Source organism: Neolamprologus brichardi, chromosome 9 (assembly GCF_056152115.1).
Source record: "Neolamprologus brichardi isolate AB-2024 chromosome 9, ASM5615211v1, whole genome shotgun sequence".
Classification (NCBI taxonomy): Eukaryota; Metazoa; Chordata; class Actinopteri; order Cichliformes; family Cichlidae; genus Neolamprologus; species Neolamprologus brichardi.
In genome coordinates, this window is record NC_142112.1 from 15,253,591 (window position 1) to 15,279,932 (window position 26,342).

Sequence of the window (26,342 nt, forward strand, 5' to 3'; positions counted from 1 at the left end):
ATGATGTAATGCACATACTCTCAAGACTAGATCCATATGGTGTTAAGCGTCGCTGTAAACGCAGGTTTGTTCGAAGAGGATATTTTTCAGAAGGACCAAATCAAGTGTGGCATGTGGATGGTTATGATAAGCTGAAGCCCTTTGGTGTTGCTATTAGTGCATGTGTCTATGGATTTTCAAGGAAAGTTATGTGGCTCAGCTGTGGCAGCTCAAATAATGACCCAGGTATCATTGCAAAATATTATATGGAGTGCGTGTCACAGTTTGGTCAACTTCCAGCATGCCTTTGTACAGACTCTGGCACAGAAAATGGCACAATGGCAGCAATTCACTGTGCTTTAAGATCAGACCATGGAGATGAACTTGCAGGAGCCCACAGTCATATGTATGGCACCTCAACTACAAATCAACGGATTGAAAGTTGGTGGTCTTCGTTCAGAAAGCAAAGGTACATGGCTTTTAAAATATATTCTGAAAGTAAAATTGAATGGTTCTGAAGGTGTTTTGTGGTCAGTGATATACTTTTTTTTGTGGGTGGGGTTTTATACTCAAATATTAAATTACAGTCACAAACAAACAAAGAAAAACATAGTCACCTACACATTTTTCTCATGTGATGCACGACTGCTTCAAAAACTATAATAAATGGTTTGGTATACCAGTGACATTTGTTTGTATTAAAACAACACACTCAAAAAGAAAATCCGACTCAGACATTCCACAAAAGTCCTAAAAAGGAACTATACAAAACAACAAACAAACTGACATTCAACATTTTAATAAATTATTATAAATCCTAGAGGCAATGGCATCAGTAAAGATTGATCTATTTAAAATTGAGTAAAATTTATTCAAATTTGTGTGCCTACGTAGTACCAAACTAACATCTAGATCAAATAGTTTACCTGTAGGGAGTCATATAAATAAAAGAAGAAGGGATTCTTCAAATTTGAGAACTGTAATATGAGTAATATAAGAACATTGATCCAACATGACAGAAATTTGTTAGAGGAGGTCGTTTGTTTCAGACATTTCTTCGACTTTGTGTGCCAAAAAAAAAATACTGATGTTTTCACTCGCTTTTGGATTTCTGTGTGGTATCTAACAAGTGATAACAGCTTCAGTGTTCATGTAGAAACAAAATAGTACATTTATATGGACAGACCTGTATATTACAACTTTTCTTAAGTTCAACCGCCAAATGCAGGAATAACAGAAAGATTAATCATATTGTTAAATTTTGTTATTTGTGTGAAGTTGCTTTTTTTTCCTGCAGTGCATTGATGAAACACTTCAGAACATGTGAATAAGCTTTTGTTTGGACGAAATTGCGCACAGTTCAATATTCTTAAGATTACGACTTTTTTTTAAAGAGGACAATTACATTGAATTACTTGTGTTATTAAATTTTATATGCCTTGTCATTCCACCATTAGAACTCAGTTCTGGATTGAACTCTTCAGTGACCTGAGGGAGAGGCATCTTTTCAACGGCAGTCATGAACATAAATGCCTTCTACGATATGTCTTCCTCAATGTCTTGCAAAAAGAGCTTGACGAGTACAGAGATCATCACCATCGTACACCATCCGACCTGTGCGCCAATCTTGTTGTCCATCTGGTAAACCAGAAGCCATGCAAGGCTCGCAAAATTTCAAAATCTCTGGTAGCCCTTCGGGCAGGCATTCTTCAGTTTTTGGTAGCCCAAAATAAATTTAAGTAGCCCGAATAAAAAAGAAAGCTATTTTTTAATGTTTTGTTTCCTTTACAATATTATACATTAAAGTATAATATTGTAACGGAAACAAAAATTAATCAAAAAAATTGTTAAAATACAAATCACAACAACTGTATAAAAATTACAACCATCAACTCAAATACTTGGTTCAAATTGAACAGAAATTTCTATGAACTGTAAGAACTGTGTAGGACATGAATCAGTCTGTGTCAGATCCTAAATCTGAAATTTCCACTGAAGTCACGGGTAAGAGGTAAGTGGAACCAAGATCTAGGCCATTTTCTTTTTGAAGTTTGCAAAGACTGTTAAATTTTGCCAATATAGTTCACTCTTATAGCACGCTGTTCTAAACAGCTTTTTCAGGAGTTCTTGTTGTGCTTGGTTTATTTTTAGTATGTTTTTTTGCAATTGCTGTTTGTTCTGGGAAAGATACTGCAGACTGAGCAATAATGCATCTCTTGCATTTCTCATGGGTTCTGATGGGGTCTTTCTTAAAATTACTGGTCCCAGTAACAAAGGCGCTTGTAGACTCAGAAATCAAATGAAACTCACAACACACCTGGCAGAACATCATGTTATTTAGCTCGTCATATTCCAGCCACAGAAATTATTTTGTCCATGAAACCAAAAAACTGCGCTTTCTTTTTGCCTCATAGTCTGATTTGTCATAACTTTTCCGTTTTGTGGTAAGCTTTTCTTTGGCTGCCCCTTCTTCACCCTGACCTCTTATTTGGCTCAGCAGAACTAAAATACCAGCGTAAATCCTGCTGCTTTTACACACGTACTTACATAATGGTCAGCGATTCTTTGCGCACTCAACCTCTCACATGTTTAAGCTTGCTGCGAGAGATTTCACTTGTCGCGTTTGAATAGTAAGCCAATGAGTGATAAGACGATGTCAGAGGAATTGGTGTGCAATTAATCGTCACTCACCAATCAGTACTGCTGCTCCCTACACACCGTTCGCGCGATCGCAAAATGAAAGTGAAAGCAAAAAGCAAGCGCAAATTCAAACGCGATTTCAATATGTCACATATTGACAGTGGCTCACCGATGCCAATGACTTAATTACTCAGCTACATTGGCGAAAGAATGCAAAAGCATTGACATATATTTTCCTTCCTACGATAGCCCAACGGGCAGGGCTGAGTTAGATTTTGGTAGCCCGACTGGAAAAATCGCTAGCCCCGGGACGTCGGGCTAGCGATTTTGCGAGCCCTGCCATGTATCACCAGCCTCATAAGTATGTATTTAGTCCATGTATTTTATTTCATAGTTTTACTAAATTTTTTCTTCCTCAGTATAGTGTATTCTATGTGCAGGATACCTGTCCAGCTTGCTGTTATTCCACCTTTTGTTCATTTATAAAATGTTTCAGGAACAGTCCATGCCTTATGTGCACTCTTTTCTTTCTTGACCTAACCACTTGAGTTAAGTAAGCAGTATGTCATTTAGGTTTAACAATTTGCCCTAACTGTTACTCACAGCAGGTATTACACACACTTTAGCAATTGAATAGTGTGTTTTGTTGTTTTCACCTTTTTGCTGAATAGAAATTAAAGCTGCCACTTGTGTTTTGCCATTAGTTCTGTTCTCTGACTTCATGCACATACGTTTTATTTTTATAATTTTTTCCAAAACAACAACAAAAAAAAGTTAGACAATCATATTTTAACTTTGGATCACATCTTGGCTAAAAACGACAAATGTAGATATATGCATAATTAAGATTCTTTAAAATCACAATTTCCAGAACTGACTTTTAATTATAAGATTGACTTTGCGCTTTTGCTGTAACCTTGAAGGATAGTACCTGGAGAAGTGACTGAATTTGTTCATTTTTCTGACTGACCTAAGGTATGGTGGAAGAGAGTGTGGATTCCAAGTGCCTTAAGAAATCCTGCACCAGTTTGATGACATTCTACCTGCTCAGTACAGTCTATGTGGGGACGACAATCTCCAGGTTCATTTCACAAACTTGGAAAGACAGAGTGAGCTCCCTCGACCAGTCAACTGGACTACTGCAGTTGAAAATTATATAACACTCAAAAATATGACTGGACTTTAGAAGTAAAATCATCTGCTAGATGTGGATACAATTACCACTGACACTAATTGTCACAAACCAACTTTAATGAGTATTGAAAAAAATAGTACCATAGTTTTTATATAAATAGTTTCACTACCGTCAACTTTTCAGTGTGTACGCTTTCTACCTGAAGAAATCAAAAGACCATACTGTACAAAATAACTTGTTCCTTTTAATTAGGTACTGTAACAAACACATTGATTAATTTGGAGATCTGTTTTACAAACAAAGGTTTACAAAAGCATTCTGCAAGACCTGTATTTATGTGGGTTTTTCTTTTTTTTTTAACTCCAAGAACAACTTGCATATCTTACAAAAAATGTAATCAAACACAGAAGTGTTTGATTAAATAAAGCCTTTTAACTGAATTTATCAGATTTTTTTCCCTGTGTTATTATACTAGCGTGTCTCAGTACTTCAGAAATGTTTTATTTTGTTACTTTGGCAATTTCTTAACACAGTGAAATATGTCTAACTTGTTCAATTGTCCAACTATGATATTATGCTTTTGAAATTCCAAAACCTGATTGAACTTTCTGCGATGCATTAAACTTTATGTTACCAAAATTATTATAAATTATTAGAAACAAAATTTTCAGATTTTAAAATCACAAACTTCAAATGTTTGCTAAAACCATAAATGTGGCTTAAAAGCAAAAGGACTTGGACCTTAGGGAAGCCCAAACCCAGGAGAGTTCTGGATGCCATAATCCATGGCTTCTTGGAAGTCCTCATAATTGTGTAACACTGGGATTTTGATAGTATTTGCACAGACATCTGCTACAGGGAAGCGTGAAGTGGTCTGGAAAAGAAGTTGTGGCTTTGGCTGAATTGCTGCAGGAGGAATTTCTCTCAGTCCAGTTGCAAACATAAGGATGTCTTCAAGAGACAGACTTCCATTTTTCTCTGTGAATGTAAAGAGACAAAAAGTTATTTCTAATGATAATAAACAGAAAAAAGGGGCCATTACAAATTTAATACCTTCTACAGAAAGCAGATAGTCTTGCCAGTAGCTTAGTACTCTTGTCTCCTCTTGACGCCTAGAGCTGCCAGGTGGACCAAATTGCACATGGAAGATGTTCTCAAGAAGATCAGCTGTCAGCCTGGTCTCAGTGTAGCACATGAATGAGAAGAAGAGTGAAGGATGCTGTTCCAGGGCGTTTAGAAAATCCAGTATTGCTAGACCCTCTCTGAAACTAGAAAACAGTCTAATTTTTAATAAAATGTTTAATGTTATTTGTGCAAGCAAGCAAAACTTCACATGGGAAACTACTGTGGTAAGAAAGTAACCAACATTCTTATCTAGCTAAGACACTCATCCTGCTACAAGAAAGAAGTCCTCCTGAAAAAGGTCTTGCATTTAGAATATATTTTTTCCGTCCTTTAAATTTCACTGGAATAAAAAAAAGTAACAATTTATTCTTTTGAAAAGATTATGTTAAATGGGCACATAATAGTCTGAATTCTATACCTTTGGATGGAAAGATGGTTTCGGTAGATGAAGTACCACTGAATGTAATCCGCTACTACCTTCTTCTTATCCTCCAGTGTCCTCATGAATCGATAGCATCCTGCTGTCTGGAGCATGCTTGAGTGTTTTTCTGAGATTACTCGGAGCTCACTTACAGATGTTGCATTCTTTATCTAAAGAGAAAAATATATATTACACACACACATGCACAAGTGACATCCTTCGCATGCTGTCTATTAATGTGCAATTTAACACAGTCTTGGATTACACAATCAGTAATCTTTTCAGGCATCAGTTAGTTACTAATATTATGTTAAGTGGATAACTAAGACTAAAAATTTGCATTTATTGGCGTTTGTCATAATCATAACATCACAAATTTACCTCTAGTAGAGCCTTCTTGATTTCTTCATCTGGTATATCATCAATTGGTGCCTCGAATGTCTTGTCTTTTCCAACAAGGTACATAAAGAAGTTTGGAGATAAACAACATGGCCCTGGACCACCATGGACAATGGAAACTGCAATCATTCTTCCAACGTAGAAATATTCATTTTCATCTGCAGCTAAAGATAAAGACATTACATTATAATAAAGCAATTTTGACCATGGAAAAAAAAGTGAAAAAAATAAATACCTTTACTATGAAATGTGAGATATTTGGCATAGCCTTTTCCTTCGAATATTCTTCTCGTCCTTATGGCTTCCATCAAAAGGGTGAGAAATTCTCGAGTAGGCCCACCTGTGTCTATTGCCTCTTCAGCCAGTCCCACGTCATCAGAGAATTTCACCATCATGCCAGATTTGGGACTATATGAAGACCTTCTGAAGCCTCGGTAGGCACCATCCCAGACATTGGCTCGGTTAATGTTGAATCTGCTACAGGAGGTTTTGTTAATCTTCAGAGCCAGATTTGAGATGACATCTGCAGCCGTCAATCCATCAGGTTCATCACTGTAGAATCAGTCAGTGAAAAGCAACAAAATATTTACACTATTTACACTTCATGGGGTTTTTTTTGGTTTAATATCTTTTAAGTAATTTTTCTTGCTTTATCAATTGGCCTTTTTCTGTTAATTCATTTTAAAAAGCAAAATAGTGATCTGAAGAACAATCATCAGCAACCAAATAATTTTAAGAATCTTTTCTTTCTGAATACAATCATCAGCAGAATAACTTCTCAGGAACAGTTAAACTATGTTTGCTCCTGTAAAAGGTTAGGATCAAAAATAGCAGCAGTACCCAGCACTATTTTTAGTAAAGAAATATTTGATAAATAGGTTAACTGCAAGTCAAACATTATGGGTTTATTGTACTTATTCAAGATATGAAAGTTACCAGTTTTCCTTTTGCAACTCCTCTCCCTCAGCATCTGAAGAACTGCTGTCAATAACGACAGGTGCATAGATATTGGTATGCATACTGTGAAAGAAGAGTAAAAACAGAAGATTAAAATACATTTTATGTAATGTCTGTGAAGGTTCTCAGTCTGTAATAGTAATTCTGGCTCTACATTTGGCTGGGTTGGGTCAGAAGTACTTCACCATGACTGAATTTGCTCAAGTTATGGATTAGATAGAGAACCTCTATAATTAAAAAAAAACAACAACAAAAAAACCAAAACAGTTTCACTGAGCTTATTACTTTATAATTATTTACAAGATATATCATTTTATATTTTTTAAATTTTAGAATCACAATCAGAATCAAAATACTTCATTGATCCCTAGGGGAAATCATGTAATTTTATAACTTAAGACTAACTTGTAACTTGTAGTATGTTCTCCTGATGTGGATGCCATTTGAGATTCTGTACCACGCTGAACCTTCAGCATAAACACAAACACAACACAACACCATAACAACTGCAGATGTAATGGCATGCAAATGAAACTTAACAATTAAATATGCAACATTGTTATACAAAAGAGTATTATATACTTGCACATCAGATGTTTGGGATATTGAAGGTAACCTATAAAATATAGATCCAATGATAAAAAGAAAATGTTATAAAACATAACATGCTTTTGTGGCCATCACATGCTAACATTAAAGTGTTAAAAACATTAGATGTTTATATACCTGCCACAGAGGCCAGATCAATGTGCTAGAAGGTAGCCAACTTACCGACGTATAGGCTCTGGTGTACTGTTTTCTGGACTTGACCAAAGCTGTCAGATAAAATCATCAAACACCAAACTCGTTGATTATGGCTGCTCAGATTCTTACCACTATATATACAACGATAGAATGATATTAGTCTTATATCCAGACATTGAATGCATTGCATAAATGCATAAATAGCGAGTTTATTGAAATGGTTTTGTCTATTACAGCAGCGTTTTAAATATCATACTTTCTCTGGTTTCTTCAGTAAAGCTAAAACAAGAATACATTTACATCCTTGGTTCTTTCAGTATTAATTGGAAAACTTTGAGATTTGCTGTTATATGAAAATATGAAAAAATGTTTTATGTGCAGAAAATCTGATAGGTATTCCTCTATTGGAGATGTGGATTTGGATTCAAAAGTGCTGGACATTCAGCGTCATCACCCAAATGCCGACTGCAGAAGGATGATGGGACATCTATGATCCAGAGCCATATACATTCAAAGTAAGCTGATATTGTTAAAATATCCAAACACCAGTTTCCGGCCTGGAAAGCACGTGTCAGTGTGGCCTTGATGTGATATTTTAATGTAGGCATCAAAAATGACTAGCATGTTCTTATCATTGTTATGCAGTTATGTTCCTGTTTGAACCAGTCTGTACACGATTCTCTCTCCTCACTAAATCTGTACAACACCTGGATACTTACCTGACACAATGAAGATCTGTCCCATAAGCATTACAGTTTACTGTTTACAATACAGTCTTTTTGTAGTTGTTAGTACTAAGACATGATCTGTTTGTTAATCAGGATTTCGACTGATGGATTCAATGAGACGAGTCAATCCAGAAGGGGTCAAGATGCGACGGTTATCTATTAAGACTACAAGGCGTTTTCAGTACAGTGTATCAGCAGCAAATCACCTTTGGCATATAGATGGAAATCAGCATTGAGCGCCTGTGGAGGGATGTATATGAAAACATCTTCACCTAGCTGGAGATTCAAGGACTGCTCAACCCTGGTGAAAAAATTCACTTGTTTGCTCTGCACAGATGCTTTTTGCATCACATTCAACATCATCTTCAGTCATTCCAGGAAGCATGGAGTCAGCACGGACTCAGAAAAGCAAACAACCATTCACCCCTGCACCTCTGGTTGCTGCACAGAAAGGAGGGACAAGATTTGTCACAGGTACATGACTATTTGATCCATATTTGTTCTTGTATGTAAAACTCTGCTATCTGTAGTTGAGATGAGTTTATTTCTACTGTGCAAGTTGGTGTACCAAATATTTCTCCTGTAAGTGGAAATGTCATTCTCTCCTTTTATCCCATTTATCAGGTATAGATGGCAATACTTTAAACAAAGTTAAATTTGTTATACCTGAAGAGAACCAATCCTGACCTAGAATGGGTGAATGAATAATTAGTTGGTAGCCAATGCCTAAGAAACTCACATAGGCCCTGACAGACTCAATAAGTCCATCTAGGAACAGCTGCAGGAAACACCTCTTCAGTTTAGATTTAAAACATGTGCATGCTCTTTCAGGTTGATGAGTATTATGGTGTGGACTGGACAGGACCACATAATCACCGCCCATCAAATGAGATCACCATTCCTGAGATTCAGCTCCCACGTGCACTGAATGAATGAGACCCTGCTGTGCTACCAAACAACAACGTTTCACTCAGTCAAGCTTTGGATGCCTACTGTGAAACTGTTCAGTCACTCAAACTTGTGTTTGATACCACACCTTAACTCTTCAAAGTAAGCAGGTGCAATATGTTCACACCCTATTTCTTGCATAACCATACTTCAAAATCACTTGTAGAAAGACACTATCACATTTAATCAGTTTCTATGTCAGGAGGATTTTATTTTATTTTTTTTAAATTTCTACATCTATGGCTTTGTAGCTAATACTGACTCAAAACAGCATAACCAAATTCATTTTCAACAAAACAGTGAGTGGCTATAAAAAAGGATTTGTTTTATACAGCTGTCACTTTAATGATATTCATTTCTTGGTTGGATATACAGTACATGTCAACTCTGAGCAGATTTAATACAATGAACAAAGTACAGTAGTGTAACATCTTAATTCAAATAATTTTTTCTACAAGATTTTTTTTTTACCAGTAGCGAGTATAAACAAAACATACTGTGTAATTTATGATGTACAGTGAACAACTGATTTTGATATCTGAACTGTTTCAGTTTATATAAAAAAAGCCACAAATGCTCACATGTACTGTGCATTTTTCACTGTCAAGTGTATTAATAGGAACTAGAACTCACTAGATTGTCCGTTTCTTTGAACACTGAATACAGTAATGTGGTGCAAGAAAGAAGAAATGGTCTAATCTTACCATGTGGTTATGGAATCAATCCTAAACCAGACCAAAACCTGAGTCAGTAGAGTTGAGACACACCTGAATGTCCATTAGAGATGACTCATAGGTACAGTAGTGTGCAGGAAGACGTAGTACTTCAAAACAGGTGGAAGACTTTGGAAGACTGCTGTTGACCACTTCCACAGTCATTTCTCTCGGCAAGACTTGCCATCCTGTCCAAAACTTGATGAGGGCTTTTCGTTGTGCACAAGATGCTGCAACAGAAGATTGACATGACAATGACATCCTATATTCATTATTTTGAATCGTTTATGGAGAAATACCATAAAAGATGACCACTTACATACAGGGCACCAGACATTTTTGCCCCACTCAAATTGCTGTTGTAGCTGTTATAGATATTTTTATGTTAACAAAGCTAAAAGTAGTCTACATACAATTCTAGTGCAACTGATAATGCCACCACTCTGTTTTTTTATGTATTGCATGGAGGCAGTATGGAGCAAATAACAAAACAAAATTACACTATAGTGTACTTTGTTAATGACCCAAGATCACTGGACTGGATGTAATTTACCAAAGTACAATCAGAGAAAACCAATGGCAAAATACCTATCGCAGCAGACTTACCATTTTCAATGAAGGACCGAAGGTAGCCTGCCACTCTGCATTTATCCTCGAGAGCATTCCTCTTCTTCCTCATCTTCATCTTCTGTGGCAGGCCACAGTCCTTTTATAGCTTTACTTATCTTGTAGTCTTAAGAGCATCAGCAACATTAGGTGTATTTTTATTAAATGTAACCCAGCTGTTCAACTAACCCAAGCATACAAAATAGTATATTGGTGTTTTGTGTCAACAATTAATGTTCATCCTTCATAAATTAACCAAATACCTTTACTATTCAGATGTTAAAAGATGTGGCCTGATCTTACCTCACAACAGGTAGCAGTCTCTGATTCCCTTGGTAAGAAAAGAGGAATGTCTGATCTCTCTGTCAGAAGCGGCCATACCATGGTCTCCTTAAGCCCTTTCCTCAGCTGCTTGACTTGACGACTTGTTCGTGTTATGACCTACAACGGTGAGACCAAACCAAAACTGAAGTTGGCTTCTGTAAAGTGACACACACTTTAAATGTTAAATACTTAAAGAACATCCACTATACTAGTTTAAAAACCATTTTCAAATTATACCCACTTACAAAATCACTACGTTGAACTAAAATTGCTTTCTTTTCTGTAACATAGATTACTTGTCTTCCATATTAGCAGAGAAGATAAGCCACTTTAAAACAGTCATGAATAACTATTACCTACAACAATGCAAATAGTAATACAGACATTAACCCAGAAGACAATTATTTTCTCTTACCTAATTTATAGAATTCTTTGCTATGATAAAAACTACGGTGGCCCTGAGAGGCAAAACGGACTGCAACTTCAGAAAACACTTGCAAAAAGAAAAATGCTGCAAAAAGAAAAACGCTGCAAAAGCACACAAAGCACAACGGAAATAGGAAAAAAGACAACGGAAATGTTTCTGGGGAGACAATAACCGGACGGACCAGTTGCATGAACCAAAACATGCTAACAAGTGCACTGGGACTCGGAGACACTTCAAAGAAGTGGAAGCGGAGTGGCCAAAGAGTAAACTTTCAAAAGTTCTGAATATTATGTCACGTATTTATGTGCAAATGTTTAATAATGAGGAACATTAAAACATTACTGTTGGCCACATGCTGGCAAAGTTATGTGACATTAGCGATGTTTGTACGTTCAGCGTTTACTTTGTTTTAAAGCCTTTACTTTATACGCCGTTAGATAGTTGACCTTAATCTTACAGAGAATGTGATGATTTTATGGATAATTAAAGTCAGTCATATATCCACAAACACAACAGGCTGAAAGTCAGTGATGCTGCTCGGTTTGCAGTCCTGAATATCACGGCACAAGCAGGATTCACTGCACTGTTAATGTTAGCTATGTTATACGGGTGTGGGGCGTGTCTCATGGGTGTGGGAGATGATAAATGTGGTTGCACTCACCTGTTCACAGCACCTGATGTTGATGAGCAGAAAGGTAGGGTGAGCATGAGGCAGAACTTTTTGTTGAGCGCAGCTTGAATAATTTTGATGTATTTTAACTGGAACTTGATGGTTTTTGTATATTTGTGCACTAATTGATGCCATAGGCCAATGTTGTAATTTGGCATAGTAGTTAGTGCAGTTATTGGTGAGTTGTAGTTATTTGTTTGTGCAGTCTGTGCATTTGTCTAATAGTTAATCCCAGGCACTGATTTGTATATTGGACAGTTGCATGCGGAATAAAAGGAGCAAATGGTACAGAAGTGTATTTTATGTGTTCATTGTTGCGCGTCATCGGTGTCCTCATGTTTAGCCTGCCGCAGCCATAGGTTGGAGGAGCCGCAACATATTGTCAACAGAAAAGTTTGTAGGTTTTATTGGATTATTTATATATAGATGAGTTTTATTAGTGAGAGTTTTATAGTTTGCTGTTGCCTTTGTCCACGCAGCTTTTAGATTAAGCCTTTGGCTACACAAAACAGATTTCTTTCAGGAGTCTTGTTCCCCTGTTAGGTTTCAGCAGTACAGCTGCGCTAGGCGTTGTACTGATTTGCTTTCTAGTTATTGTGCATCAGGCGGCTGAAGCCATTGGCTTGGGAGTACCGCCGCAGTTTGTGTTTAAGACAGTTTGTCTTCCTCACAGCTGACGGTATGGAGGTACATAAATACCCACCGCTAGTATGTACGGAAGACTAGGTTGAGTTAGTTAGGTTTAATAGGCAGATAGTGGGGGATATTGCTCCTGTTAATTGTGTGTGTGTCCAAGGTTTATTGAAGGGAATGTCATCAAGTTGATGTGTTGGAATGAAGCTGTGTGGCATAGGTGCAGTTCAGAGTTTGGATTTTGTAATGTTTTGAAGAAAAATGGAGACACACCAATTAATACAATGTGGTGATGTGGATGGAAAGAAAAGACAGCCGAAACCGACTGCTAAGGCTTTGGAGAATCAGATTGAAAAGCTTCAAACAGAACGTCATACTAAGATTAATAAAATTAAAAATGTCATAAAGGTTATTAAAGAATTAAAGCAATCTGAAGATAATGTTTCCACTGTTCAGGCTCAGTTAGAGAATTTGTATGTGTTGCTTAATGAGACAACTCATCTGCATGAAACCTTGCTTCCTTTGCTTCCTCAAGAAGAGCAAGAAAAACAAACTGCTTGGTTTGTAAGTGTGCGGGCACATAATATTGAGTTTATGGAAGAGATAAAGAAATGGCTTCATGATGCAAAGGGAAACCCTCACAGTAAAAATCAGGTGTCTGAGCTTGATTTGCCACATTTAAATCTACCTGGTGTTGATTCTTCTGATGTATTACCTACTGGAAAGGGTTCTGGTGCTTCTAGGCATACCGGGAATGTTAGTAAAGGTGCTGTGATAGATGATGTTAATCCAAGTGATAGCATCTCTAATGTTGGAAAAAGAAGTTGTAGGAAAAGCAAATCATCACTCAGTAGCTCCATGGTTTCATCTGCCTTGTCAGCACGCATAATGGCAGAGGCTGATATGGCTGCCCTTCTTGTTCGACAGAGGTTGTTGAAAGAAAGGCATGCTTTGGAAGAACAAGAAATACAGCTTAAGAAAAGAAAGGAGCTGCTTGACTTAGAAACGGAAATGGCAGCTTCAGCAGCAAAGGTGAATGTTTTAAAAGCTTCTGAAATGTCCTGTGTCTCAAGTGCTGTTAATGGTGAATCTGATGGAATGAATTCATATTTGGAGCAAGAACAGGGGAGTTTAGGCGTTTTAAATCCTAATGCTCCGACGTTCAAACCTGTGTTACCAGAAGGACCATATCAGAGTGTTGATGCAAGTGATCATCAAGCGCATGTATTGGATGTGAGGCCCAAGGTTAAAAATATTTCTCAGCCTAAGGTCGTTTCGTTGGAACAGTCAGACTAAGTTATATCAAGTATTTCCAGGTGCAGTTTCAACTACTCAGATGATGTCGCAGTCTCACGCACAATCAAATCCTCTTACACATACAGCGCAAGGTAGTGAGGGTCATAATCATCTAGTCAGTTTTGAAGAAACAAAATGAAATTACAACTTTATTGGCTGAGCAGCAGTCTCTGTTTTTGCTACCAAGGCGTGACATTATTTGATGGTGATCCTTTGCAATATCAAACATTTATGAGAGCTTTTGAGCACATGGTGGAGTGTCAAGCTCACAGTGCTAAGGATTGTTTATATTTTCTCGAGCAATATACTAGAGGCCATCCAAGAGAAATGGTCAGAAGCTGTCAGTATATGCCTGTTGAGTATGGATATGCTAAAGCTAAATCTTTGCTCCAAGAGAACTTTGGCAATTCGCTGAGAATTGCTGCTGCCTACATTGAAAGGGTCAGTAAATGGCCTCCTATAAAATCTGATGTGAAGGCTTTGCAGGAATATGGGTTTTTATTAAGGCAATGTTGTAATGCAATGGGAGACGTTGAGTCCTTGCATGAGTTGGATGTCTCTGCTAATATGCAAGCAGTTATAAAAAAAAGTTGCCTTATAAGCTCAGGGATAAGTGGAGGAATGTTGTCTGCGATCTGCAGGAGAGGTTTCAACGTAAAGTGTTTTTTTTTGCGATGTTGTTGAGTTTGTCGAAAGACAAGTTAAGATCGCAAGTGACCCATTGTTTGGAGATATACAGGATCCTCCAACAGACATCAGAAAAGAGGCGAGGAATGGTAAGTCTCAGTTTTACCCTAAGGCTAAGCAGAGTAGTTTTGCTACTACAGTGGCCAAGGTGGAAGGGAAGATTGAGCCAGTGTTGAGGCGAGAGAGTGGTTCAGTTGTGACCAAGGTTTGCTTGTTTTGTGGAACAGGGCATATGTTGGATTTGTGTCCTTCATTTGAAAGAAAGTTGCACTGTGAAAGATTATCTTTTTTGAAAGAGAATGGTGTGTTTTAGTTGTCTGCGCATTGGGCACAGAAGCAAGGACTGTAGGAAACATCTCTTGTGTAAAGTCTGTAAACAGAAACACCCCACACTCTTACATATCCACTCCAAGCAGAGGGAAAGTCTTTCAGTGCAAACTATAGGAGGGGGAGAACCACCAGATGAAGGTCCTTCATGTGCAGTGCAAAGCAGTGGTGTTACTGGGGCCGGTGAGCAAAATAGTGCTCTATCCGTAATACCAGTTAGAGTGAAGTCCAAGAAAGGTAATCAGTCACTGATAACCTATGCTTTTCTAGATCCTGAGAGTTCAGCTTCATTTTGTACTGAAGGGCTCATGAATAGGCTAAATCTTTCAGGAAGGAAAACTGGCATTCTTTTGGGGACAATGGGTCAGGAGAAAATGGTCAGTAGTTATGTTGTTTCAGATTTGGAAGTAACTGGTTTGGATTTAGATCACTACTGTGACTTGCCTGACTTATTTACTCAGAAAAGCATGCCTGTTCATCAATGTAATATTCCCCGACAGGAAGATCTCAATAGATGGCCACATTTGCGCCATATTAAGATACTGGAGATAAATTCCGGGGTAGACCTGTTGATCGGGACCAATGTGCCCAAGGTTTTAGAGCCATGGGATGTTGTTAGAAGTCAGGATGGAGGTCCCTATGCAGTAAAAACTATGCTGGGTTGGACGGTGAATGGTCCTCTCAGAGAGGATTGTAAGACTGACAAGCATTTCCGTGGCAAGATTGGATGAGCTGTGGGAACGTCAAATGAAGGCTGATTTTCCCGAATGTATTCAGGATGAGCAGTTTGCTTTGTCTAGAGAAGATCAGCAGTTTATGAAGTCAGTGATGGACTCTGTTAAGTTGGTTGATGGTCATTACACCATTGGTTTACCTTTTGGGTGCAATCGGGTAAAAATGCCAAATAATAGGAAGGCTGTAGAACAGCGAGCTATGAGCCTTAAACGGAAGTTTATTAGGGATGGTTCATTTCATGTCGATTACACCAGTTTTATGACTGAAATCATTTCTAAAGGGTATGCAGAGAAGGTGCCTGCTGAAGAATTTGATCGCTGTGATGGAGGATTGTGGTACATTCCACATCATGGGGTGCATCACCCACAGAAGAAGTAGTTGCGAGTTGTCTTTGATTGTGGTGCTTCATTTCAGGGAGTGTCTCTGAATGGACAACTTCTGAAAGGCCCAGTTCTCATTAGCTTGCTAGTTGAGGTCATAACTAGGTTCCGAAAAGAACCTGTGGTGCTCATGGTAGACATTGAATCCTTTTTTTATCAGGTCAGAGTACAAAGAGATGACTCAGATCTGTTAAGCTTTCTGTGGTGGCCAGACGGAGATTGCTGACAAAAATGGACTATATCTAATTGTTGTAGGAACCCTCATGAATAACCCAGTTGTCTTAGTGAACGTCTATGCCCCAAACTTTGACAATGCTGTGTTTGCTAATAATCTTTTGAGGATGATTCCTGACTTAAAGACGCACCTCCTGATCTTCAAGGTAATTTAAACTGCGTTATTGACCCAGCTTTAGTCAAATCTGCCACTGGCTCTAAAGCATCATCTGCTATGTCCAGGGCTTTCTCACACTTTATGACCCAAAATGGATACATTGATCCTTGGAGGTTTTTTAATCCCCAAGCCAGAGAATATTCCTTTTTTTCAAATGTTCATCACACATATTCTCGCATCGATTACTTTTTTATAAATGGCTCCATGGCTTCTAAAGTTTGCAACTCTGAATATATTCCAATTGTTATATCTGATCATGCTCCATTAGTCCTGCATATGGTATTGTCCCCTGGCTATAGACCTCAGCATCCATGGAGGTTGAATTCTCTACTCTTGCCTGATTCAGCTTTCTGTGACTATATCTCATCTGCAATTGATGGTTTCTTAACTACGAATGTTTTAGAGGAAATCTCAAATTCTCTACTATGGGAAACACTTAAAGCTTACCTCAGAGGCCAAATAATTTCCTATTTATCTCACCTATCTAAATCAAAGAAAGCTAAGCAAAATGAACTTTCTGCCAAAATTCAAGCTCTAGACCGGCAACACGCTCAAACTCCCTCACCTGAAATGTATAAGCAGCATCTTAACCTGCATTCGGAGTTCAGTCTCCTGTCGACGCCTGATGCAGAGCAATTGATATTACGGTCCCGTGGCAACTATTATGAACATGGTAATAAAGCCTCTCGTGTGCTAGCCCACCAGCTACGTCACCAATTGGCATCTCGCCAAATTTTGCAAATTAAAAATGAATCGGGAACTTTGACTTCTGATCCAACTGAAATCAACTCAATTTTTGAGTCATTTTATAGTGCTCTGTATGCATCATAGTTCCCCTCCAATTCCACAGATATGAACCAGTTTCTTAACAAAGGAGTCATTGAAACAAGGCTCTCTCCCTCAGACACTAAGACAGGCTTCTATCTCATACTGCATAAAGAAGGAAAGGATCCTACCTATTGTAGCTCCTATCGACCAATAAGTCTTCTTAATGTAGACTTTAAAATCTTATCCGAACTGCTAGCAACCCGTTTGGAAAGAGTTCTCCCTTCTATTATATCAGACGAACAGACAGGCTATATTAAAGGAAGACATTCCTTTTTTTAGTATACGGTCCCTTCTTAATATAATATATTCCAAAAATCATAGCACCGTTATGAGGTGGTAAGCTCATTGGATGCTGAAAAAGCATTCGATCGAGTATAATGGGAGTATCTTTTTGGAGTCTGGAGGAAATTTGGTTTTGGTAACAATTTTATATCTTGGATTCATCTTTTATATACTACGCCACTGGCATCTGTTTGTACTAACACTGGTTTCAGAGTATTTTACTCTCACCTTTACTTTTCACTTTAGCAATAGAGCCTCTGTCTGTGGCTCTCAGAACCTCTCCTCTGTTTCAAGGGGTTATTCGTGGTGGTACGGAACATAGGGTTGCTTTATATGCAGGTGACTTATTACTATATGTTACAAATCCAACAATTCATTTATCCTCTATAATGACAATACTTCTACATTTTGGCTCTTTCTCTGGGTACAAGATTAATATACAAGAAAGTGAATGTTTTCCCATAAACCCAGCTGCACAAGAGCTTTAGCAAACCGATTTTGATTTCCAACTGGCTTCTTCAGGCTTTAGATATCTAGGAGTGCATATTACCAGTTCATTTAAAGCTTTGCAAACATCAAATTTTAACCCTTTGCTGACCTATGTACAGTTGTCTTTTCAAAGGAGGGCAAACCTTCCTGTATCACTTCTTGGCAGGATTAATATTATAAAAATGAATATTCTACCCAAATTTCTTTATCTTTTTCAGTGTATCCCACTGTTTTTACCTAAATCCTTTTTCAAATCTGTGAATCAAATGGTTTCATCTTTTATATGGGCAAATAACACCCCCAGGATTTGTATGACCTCACTACAACAGGTTAAGCTCAGTGGGGGTCTTGCTCTGCCCAACTTGATGTTTTATTATTGGGCAGCCAACATTCAAAAGTATACCTATTGGCTGAATGATCCTCAAGCTACTTTGTGTTGCCTTGAGACTCAATCGTGTTTTTCTTTCTCACTCTCAGCACTATTATTTTCATCCCTTCCTGTTTCCCTGTTACGATTCACAGACAACCCTGTTGTAATTGGCTCTCTAAAAATATGGTATCAATTCCAGTGTCACTTCAATTCAGTCTCTGCTTCTGCTCTGACCCTAATCTGCAACAACTACCTCTTCCCCCCCATCGTTAGTGGACTCCTCCTTTTACATATGCGCAAGAAAAGGTATCAAATGTTTTTATGACTTTTTTAAAGATAGCATTTTTCTCAGCTTTAGTGACCTTTGTTCTTTGTATGATTTGCCCTTGTATCATTTCTTCTGCTACTTTAAAATAAGACACTGTGCATCTTCTATCTTGCCAGAGTTTCCAAGTCAGCCTCTCAAGCCTTGGTGGGAAGACTTATTCCAGTTGAAGCCTCACAGTAAGGCTCTAATATCACAAGTATATACTTTAATTATGGCATCGGGCAATTACTCAACCAAATAAATGCTTTGAGTTGGAAAAAGGAACTGGGTCTTACGTTTGGGGAAGGTTACTGGGACAAAATAATTGACAAAATTCATACTTCAGCCTCATGTGCAAGACTCTCCCTTATTCAGTTTAAGACAGTATACAGATTACACTTCTCAACATCTAGATTGTCTAAAATATACCCCAGCATTCCTGACCTGTGCAACAGATGCAACGCCTGTTTTTTGCCTGCCCGACACTTAAGTTATACTGGACTTTTCATTTTGAAGTGTTCTCTGATGTTTTGAGCGTTACACTCCAACCATGCCCACTAGTTTGGTGTTTCTGGTGTTTCTGAAGATGCCACCCTAAACCTTAGTCATAAACAGCTGGATGTTTTGTTCACTTCACTGCTGGCACGACGTAGAATTTTGCTGTGTTGGAAAGCTCATCACCCTCCAGCCCGATCACGTTGGCTGGAAGATGTTATGTTCTTTTTAAAAGTAGAGAAAATAAAATTCAGACTCAGAGGGAATGTTAATAAGTTCTCACGGATGTGGCAGCCTTGTATTATTTACTTCAGTTCATTGAAAACACTTCCAACAGACTAAACTTTAGTACCATGGGGTTTTCTTTTGTTCTGGTTCTGGGGGGGGGGGGGGGGGGGGGGTTGTTTTTTTTTTTTTCTTTGCTTTTTCTTTTGTTTTGTTCTCTGTGTGTTTTTTTTCCCCCTTTTATTTGTTATCATCCTAACTGCAATGGCCTAATCTGTATTGAGATATATCTTTGTATCTGTGGTACTTGCTTTATTGGGCCTGATATGTCAACTTACATGTTAAAAACTCTATAAATAAAGAGGGGGAGGGGGGGAGAAAGTTCAGTTTTGAATGGGTGTAAATATTTTATTTACGGTTTCTCATACAAAAGGCATATTGTGTTCTTCATGTACATTCATACCAGCAGCAGGGTTAAATTCATACTGGCTGTTGCCTGGTGGCATCGACCAGCCAAACATCTGGGGCGAGTTGAGGAAGGTCCATTGATGTCCAGGAGCAAAACTGTCCACAGCATGATGATAGGGGCCCTGATGGTTTACACCATTTGAGATTGAGTTTACCTCCTGGTGCTCGGTGTACTGCTGCCTGAATTGGGGCTGTCCCTCTCCCTGAAACTGAATCACAGACAGGTGGACTGTCAGTAAAATAAGAACACTTCAAGAATACTTCAATCAATTCCCCAGATAATGACAGAAGCAGAAACAGTGCTTTTCAATAATAGGAGATACTTACATGAAGTGGGACGCCCTGATTCACATGCTGAGGATGTGACCTCCTCCTAAACTTACTCCATCTGTTTTGAAACCAAGTTTTTACCTAAAGATGGAAGAAAACGGAAAACATTTCATGAGTACAATGGACCCAAAATTCAATTTCTTAGATTCGAGTAAGTTGAGAAACACTCACCTGTTTGTAGGTCAGTCCTGTCATCTCTGCCAACTCTTTCATCTCTCTTGGCTCATAGTAACATTTCAAATTAAACTGATGGACAAGAATATCCAACTGTCTCTCTGTGAACACCACCCGGGCCTTTCCTTTAGGTTTCTCTGGAGCAGTGCTGGGATGGTCCAGAGTGGCAGTGATGTTGCCACCCCGGCTTCTTGGGACAGCAAAATCTTGTTTCTGCTCTGAGACAGAGCTGGAAACTGCCTCAGAGGTATCAGTAGTTTTGTTGATCATCTCCATTTTTAGAGCAGTCTCTGCCCATGTAGCGAGTTCTTCCAAGGAAAGACTCCCTTCAGGGCCGCTGCCTGAACTCCACGAGTCTGTGAGGGTAAAGACACAAGAGGCCAAGTAAGAACAAGTCTATATGGTCCACATGGGTCAGTTGCTGATATGTTTTGGCACGACTGACTTTCTAACAGAAAAAATAAAAGTTAAATTGATGAGTCTTAAATCCCAAAAGGTCTAAGACTGAAGAAGTCACAAAACATTTCTCCCATTGAAAACATTACATCCAGGTGAACTGAATCAACCTTCAGGGATTTACTTACCTGATGACTGAGCATCAACACAATGAATCTTAAACACAAAAGTTTCCCACAAAGTAGAAAAAAAATTAGTCGGATATTTGTACATTCTTTAAAACCAAAAAGGATTTAACGTGGACTCTGTTCAGCTGTGGAGGGAGAAATGGTGACTTCTGCCATCAGGACTCACAACACAGAGTGAAAGAGTAATTTTGCAAGTTGTCTTAGAGGTTAGCCAACTCTATTCATATTAGTTCACTGGGCAACAATGCTGAGTACATACCTGGAGAAAAGTGCATCCCATAATCTTCCATCTTTGAAATCCCAGGGATTGAAACAGGAAAGCTGGAGAAAGTATCTCTGATAGAGCTCCAAACCATGCAGGAAGGTGAATTAAGACTTACCGTATTTTCACGACCATAAGACGCACCGTACTAAAAGGCGCAGTCTCAGTTATGTGTGCCATTACTGTATTTAACACACACATAAGGCGCACCTGATTATAGGGCGCATACAAGTGTGCGTATTTAAAAAATGAAGCGGGAGCAAAACTGAGTTTGGTACTAACATTTTTATTACCGGTAATTGTCATCAAGCAAACCCATCGAAGTCCTCTGTGTCTGAATTGAACAGCTGCGCTAAATCTCCATCAAACATTCCAGTTTCACTTTCTTCACCTTCAGAGTCACTTTCCGTTCCGTGCGGCTCCTTGGAAATGATGCCAGCTTTTGCGAAAGCTCGAACAACAGTGCCAGCAGACATGTTAGCCCAAGCATCTACAATCCATTCGCAAATTGTGGCGTAACTCGCCCGGCGCTGCCTTCCACTCTTAGTGAAACTGTGGTCTCCATCGGTCATCCATCGCTCCCACGCCGCTCGCAGCCTTACGTTGAACGGCCGGTTCACACCAATGTCCAGCGGTTGGAGTTCCTTTGTCAGGCCTCCCGGAATGACAGCAAGCTCACAGTTCATTTGTTTCACTTGTTTTTTCACATCGGCTGTGAGATGGGCACGCATAGAGTCACAGATCAATAGCGATGGTGATGCGTGGAAAAAACCACCTGGTCTCTTTACATACACCTCCCTCAGCCACTCTTTGATCATTTCCTCATCCATCCAGCCCTTTTCATTTGCCTTAATTATGATTCCTGCTGGAAACTTCTCTTTAGGCAAAGTCTTTCTCTTAAAAATCACCATAGGCGGCAGTTTCTGTGCATTAGCATGGCAGCCAAGCACAACAGTAAAAGAAGACTTTTCGTGCCCCGTTGTGTGTATTGCTACCGTGCTGGTCCCCTTCTTCTCCACAGTGTGACTCACCGGGATGTCGAAAGTTAGCGGCACCTCGTCCATGTTAGTGATGTGGCTGGGCTGGATGTGTTTGTCGGCGATGTGTTTGCTGCAGTAGGAGCGGAAGATGGCCAGCTTTTCATTATAATCTGCTGGAAGTTGCTCCGCTACCGTAGTCCTGGTCCGGATGGAAAAATGGCACAGTTTCATGAAACAAAAGCACCAAGACGGACCTCCTTGGAAATGTTCAATTTTCATTTCTTCTGCTAGTGAAACTGCTTTTAGTCGAATGGTGACCGTCGAAACGCTTCTCCCACTCGTTCTTTGCTCGATGATCCACTGCTCGAGTCTTTCCTCCAACTCGGGCCATCTCGCCTTATGTCTGCGGAAACTCAGCTGCGTCTTCTTGACCTGTCGGAGCTTGTTTTCCAGCTTCCTCCACTTGCGAACCATCGATTCATTAATCTTAAATTCTTTCGCGGCTGCTCAATTTCCATTTTCCTCAGCGTAGCTGATGGCCTTCAGTTTAAACTGTGCTTCATAAGCTTGTCTCTTTGCCATTTTCAGAGTTGTTAAAACAATGATGTTCCGTATAACGCACACACCTGTTCTTTTATGTGCGATTGTCCTGGTATATACAATCAACGCCCACACTTCACCCTTTAACGTTCTCATGGTGTTCTCTACTACGTCCTCCTTACAACACACAAAGGGCGCACTGCACTATAGGGCGCGCCGCACTTTTTAAAGAAAATCTAAGGCTTTTATGTGCGCCTTATAGTTGCGAAAATACGGTAAGAGCAATTCTCCTGGGCTTTTAAGGACGTTTGTGGGTGTGGGCAAGAATGTGCAGGATTGAGCTTCTTCTTTTGTGAGTCTCTTTACAACCAGTCAGGCTGTTTCTACCAACTGGCATCATTTCTTTAAAATGCTGTTTCTCAGGTCTGGAAAAAAAAGTACAGTTAGAAAGCAGCCATACAAATGAGCTTTACCAAATCCTTCCACCTCACACTTTATAAAATATGAAACACTTAATGCCTAAAATTATTTTATCTTTTAAGCACTGGTACTTCAAGAAATGACAAAGTGTGATCTCCAACCTGGGTACAGAATATCAACTAAAGCTGGCTTGAAGTGTGGGGTGAGGGGTTTCTCCTTTTCCCAGTTTTGTAAATAAGTCTCTACAGTAAATCGGAACAAGATGGATTTGATGTGTTTCTCAGAGTAACAAAGGTTTTCCTCAGCTGCAAAGTCTGTTTTTTTTGCTTTTATTAACATTTTAATGTAGGAACTGTTTTCTTTCTACTGAACTACATCCACCAGCTGTGTCAGTGTGTAGGAGGAAGCACACATCAGCCTTTTGGTTGGTGGGTGTGACATGACACAGCGAGATTTCTGAGTCTTTAACAGTATTTAACAGAAGCAGTATTTCATTCTACCAGTGTCCTCATCAGTGTTGGGTAAGTTACTTTAAAATAGTAACTTAGTTACATTACTAGTTAGTTCTATCAAAAGTAACTCAGTTACTTCAAGTTACTCGTTACTTTCCCTAGTAACTAGTTACTTTGAAAGTAACTTTGGTTTTACTCAGAATTCTCTTGTTAATGTGTTGCTTCCATAACTTTGCCAGTCTTCTAGCTTGCTTACCTGCCACAAGTGCACTGTGCCACCTACCAATAGAAAGGAAAAGATAATGTGCATATTTCCACGAGAGAAATCCCACGCCTGGACCGTCATTGACTGCTTCCATGATTCTAGCCTACGTCACAGCGTCATGTGCGCCTTTTACATCCAACACAAAAACTGCAGTCGTGGTGCTTTGATTGTACTCAGAACTCAGAAATTCTGCCTTCTGAATAGGAAGATGTAGGTAACACCAGACTGCAGATGAGCTGCATACAGGGCTGGACGGGGACAAAAAATCGGCCCGGGCATTTTGACTAGAGACTGGCCCACCATTTTAGGAAAAATCATAAAGCCTTTGAATGAAAACAAACGCTGTTGTGACAGTGATGTACACTGTTTTGATGGTATATATGCATCAATCTATCAATCCTTTGTTGTAAGATTCAGATAATTATTTTTTTAAAAGCGAGACATTTTAAATGAGAATAAGAAAGAAAATTATTTCTTTGTGCCCCCCTCTCCCTTTTAATGCCCTACCTGGCCCCCCTGGCAAAACTTTGCTAGATCCGCACCTGCACAGTTACCAGCTGTCAGCTACCTAAAAAAGGATCCTGGGGTTATCTGTCTCTCAGAAACAGTTCATAACTTCCCTTCAACTCATTTATGTCACCTAAAAGATGAACTTGTTTCTCCATCACCTGTTCAGCTCTGATGATTCAGTAAGGACATCTCCTGGTTTCATCTTCATGTTTCCCTCTCACCAGATAACCAAACCGACATCATGACCAGCAGCTTTTTTGCAGCTGTGGCTCCAGCAAACATCAGCTGATACTAGAAATTAATATTAAATAAATTCTAACAACAACTGATCAAGCTTAAACGTGCTGCTGTTGTTTAACGCGACATCGGCTGGTTTCCTCTTTCTGGCGCAAAGTGGGCGATAAACAAACAAGAGAGCCGATCAGCTGATCATTGATCAGTTTTCATGATTGAAGTAGAAACAGAAGAGAGAGGGGAGAGAATGAAAGAAGAAGAGGCAGCTGTGCAGCAAAGACACAGAATAACTCCAGCTTTGTGTCTTTTTTCATTGTAGCTGAATTACGGGACAAACTGTTCCTTTTCACCTCAATAAGAAAGGCGTAATATTTTCTCTGAATACCAGACGGGAAGGTTGGCAACTCTAATAATTTATGAACAAAATAAAGTTCAACATCATTAACTTCATAGCACCCACCCAGCTGTATAGAAACTCCGTCATGCTAGCTAGTACGCAGTATGGAAAAAGTCAGAATAACGAAAATAAACTCCACCTAAACTTGGTTTATATCTGACCCAGATAGACTGCAGGTCATAACTTCTTACCTGAAGTTCAGTTCACACTTGGACCGGCGGCCGCCTCGGGTCTCTTTTCCTTCTGCGTCCCCTTTCCCTCATCCACCTGCTGCCTCCACCACTTGCTAATGTTATTGAATCTGTGGAAGCTCCGCGATAGCCACCACACGAAGTAACGAGTAACGACCCTATCTAAATCCCAGTAACCACTAACGCGTTCCTGATTTTGGCATAATAACTAGTTACCGTGCTCGTTACCACAATAATAACGTAGTTACTGTAACGCGTTACTTAATAACGCGTTAGTCCCAACACTGGTCCTCATTGGAGGAAAAGTCCATCCATTCGCTTCCGCTTATCCTTTTCAGGGTCGCGGGGGGCGCTGGAGCCTATCCCAGCTGTCATAGGGCGAGAGGCGGGGTACACCCTGGACAGGACGCCAGTCTGTCGCAGGGCCAACACACAGGGACAGACAACCATTCGCACTCACACTCATTCGCACATTCACACAATTTGGATTATCCAATTAACCTATCCCCACAAGCTGCATGTCTTTGGATGGTGGGAGGAAGCCAGAGTGCCCGGAGGGAACCCACGCAAACACGGGGAGGACATGCAAACTCCACACAGAAAGACCCCGGCCTGATGTTGGAATTGAACTCAGGACCTTCTTGCTGTGCGGCAACAGTGCTAACCACCGTGCCACCGTGCTGCCGTTGCAGATAAATGTATTGGTGACTTTGAAAGAAATATTTTGGTGAGGACATCACTGGCTCCCTCACTGGTGTGCTCATGTTTGAGCAGCACTTAGCAGCTAATTACTGAAATGAACTCACTGCGTGTTTTGCATCAATTAACGCAGTATTAGAAAGAACTTTCCACTCACATAGAACATTTTTGCAAAAACATCCTCACGCTAATTTGACCTGCAGCCGTTCAGTTACACCTCTGTGTAAAACCCCACAGCAGCTTGTTGAGGCAAAAATGGTTTTTGTACTCATGCAAACTATTCACAAATGTGGCACAGAATATCACAATGACCGCTGACCACTCATTTTGTCTTTATTAACTTTAATAAATGAGTGTCTGAAAGTGGCAAGTGAAATTAAGTCAATTTATCAAGGTCTGCATAGTTAATCATGTGTTTAAAACGAAATGAGGTGGTCTATATAATGTGAAAAATTTATTTAATAAAACAAACAAATCTAATGAGTTTAGATTGTTCTGCTTTCATGTCAACTAGATCTGTCTTAGATGATTTGGCAGTAATGACACCCGGTTACGCCAATCGGAGGTCACTAAAA

The 26,342-nt window shown here is 39.3% G+C and overlaps 3 protein-coding genes across 3 annotated transcripts in view; all 3 read right to left on the minus strand.

Annotated features, from left to right (window-relative positions):
* Positions 1-26,342, minus strand: part of LOC148101278 (uncharacterized) — a 204,668-nt gene that overhangs the window by 147,541 nt on the left and 30,785 nt on the right. The gene's annotated exons all lie outside the window — the stretch shown is intronic.
* On the minus strand, positions 4,456-7,180 carry LOC148101282 (G2/M phase-specific E3 ubiquitin-protein ligase-like). Its single transcript, XM_087845598.1, has 7 exons — positions 7,062-7,180; positions 6,636-6,719; positions 6,040-6,251; positions 5,682-5,863; positions 5,298-5,470; positions 4,808-5,022; positions 4,456-4,732 (listed from the first exon to the last, which is right to left on the minus strand). Exons 1-7 carry the CDS (start codon positions 7,178-7,180, stop codon positions 4,497-4,499), a joined length of 1,221 nt encoding a protein of 406 aa, XP_087701724.1. The 3' UTR covers positions 4,456-4,496.
* Positions 19,684-21,107, minus strand: LOC148101283 (uncharacterized). The gene is made up of 4 exons (XM_087845599.1): positions 21,077-21,107; positions 20,231-20,589; positions 20,057-20,140; positions 19,684-19,938 (listed from the first exon to the last, which is right to left on the minus strand). Exons 1-4 carry the CDS (start codon positions 21,105-21,107, stop codon positions 19,684-19,686), a joined length of 729 nt encoding a protein of 242 aa, XP_087701725.1.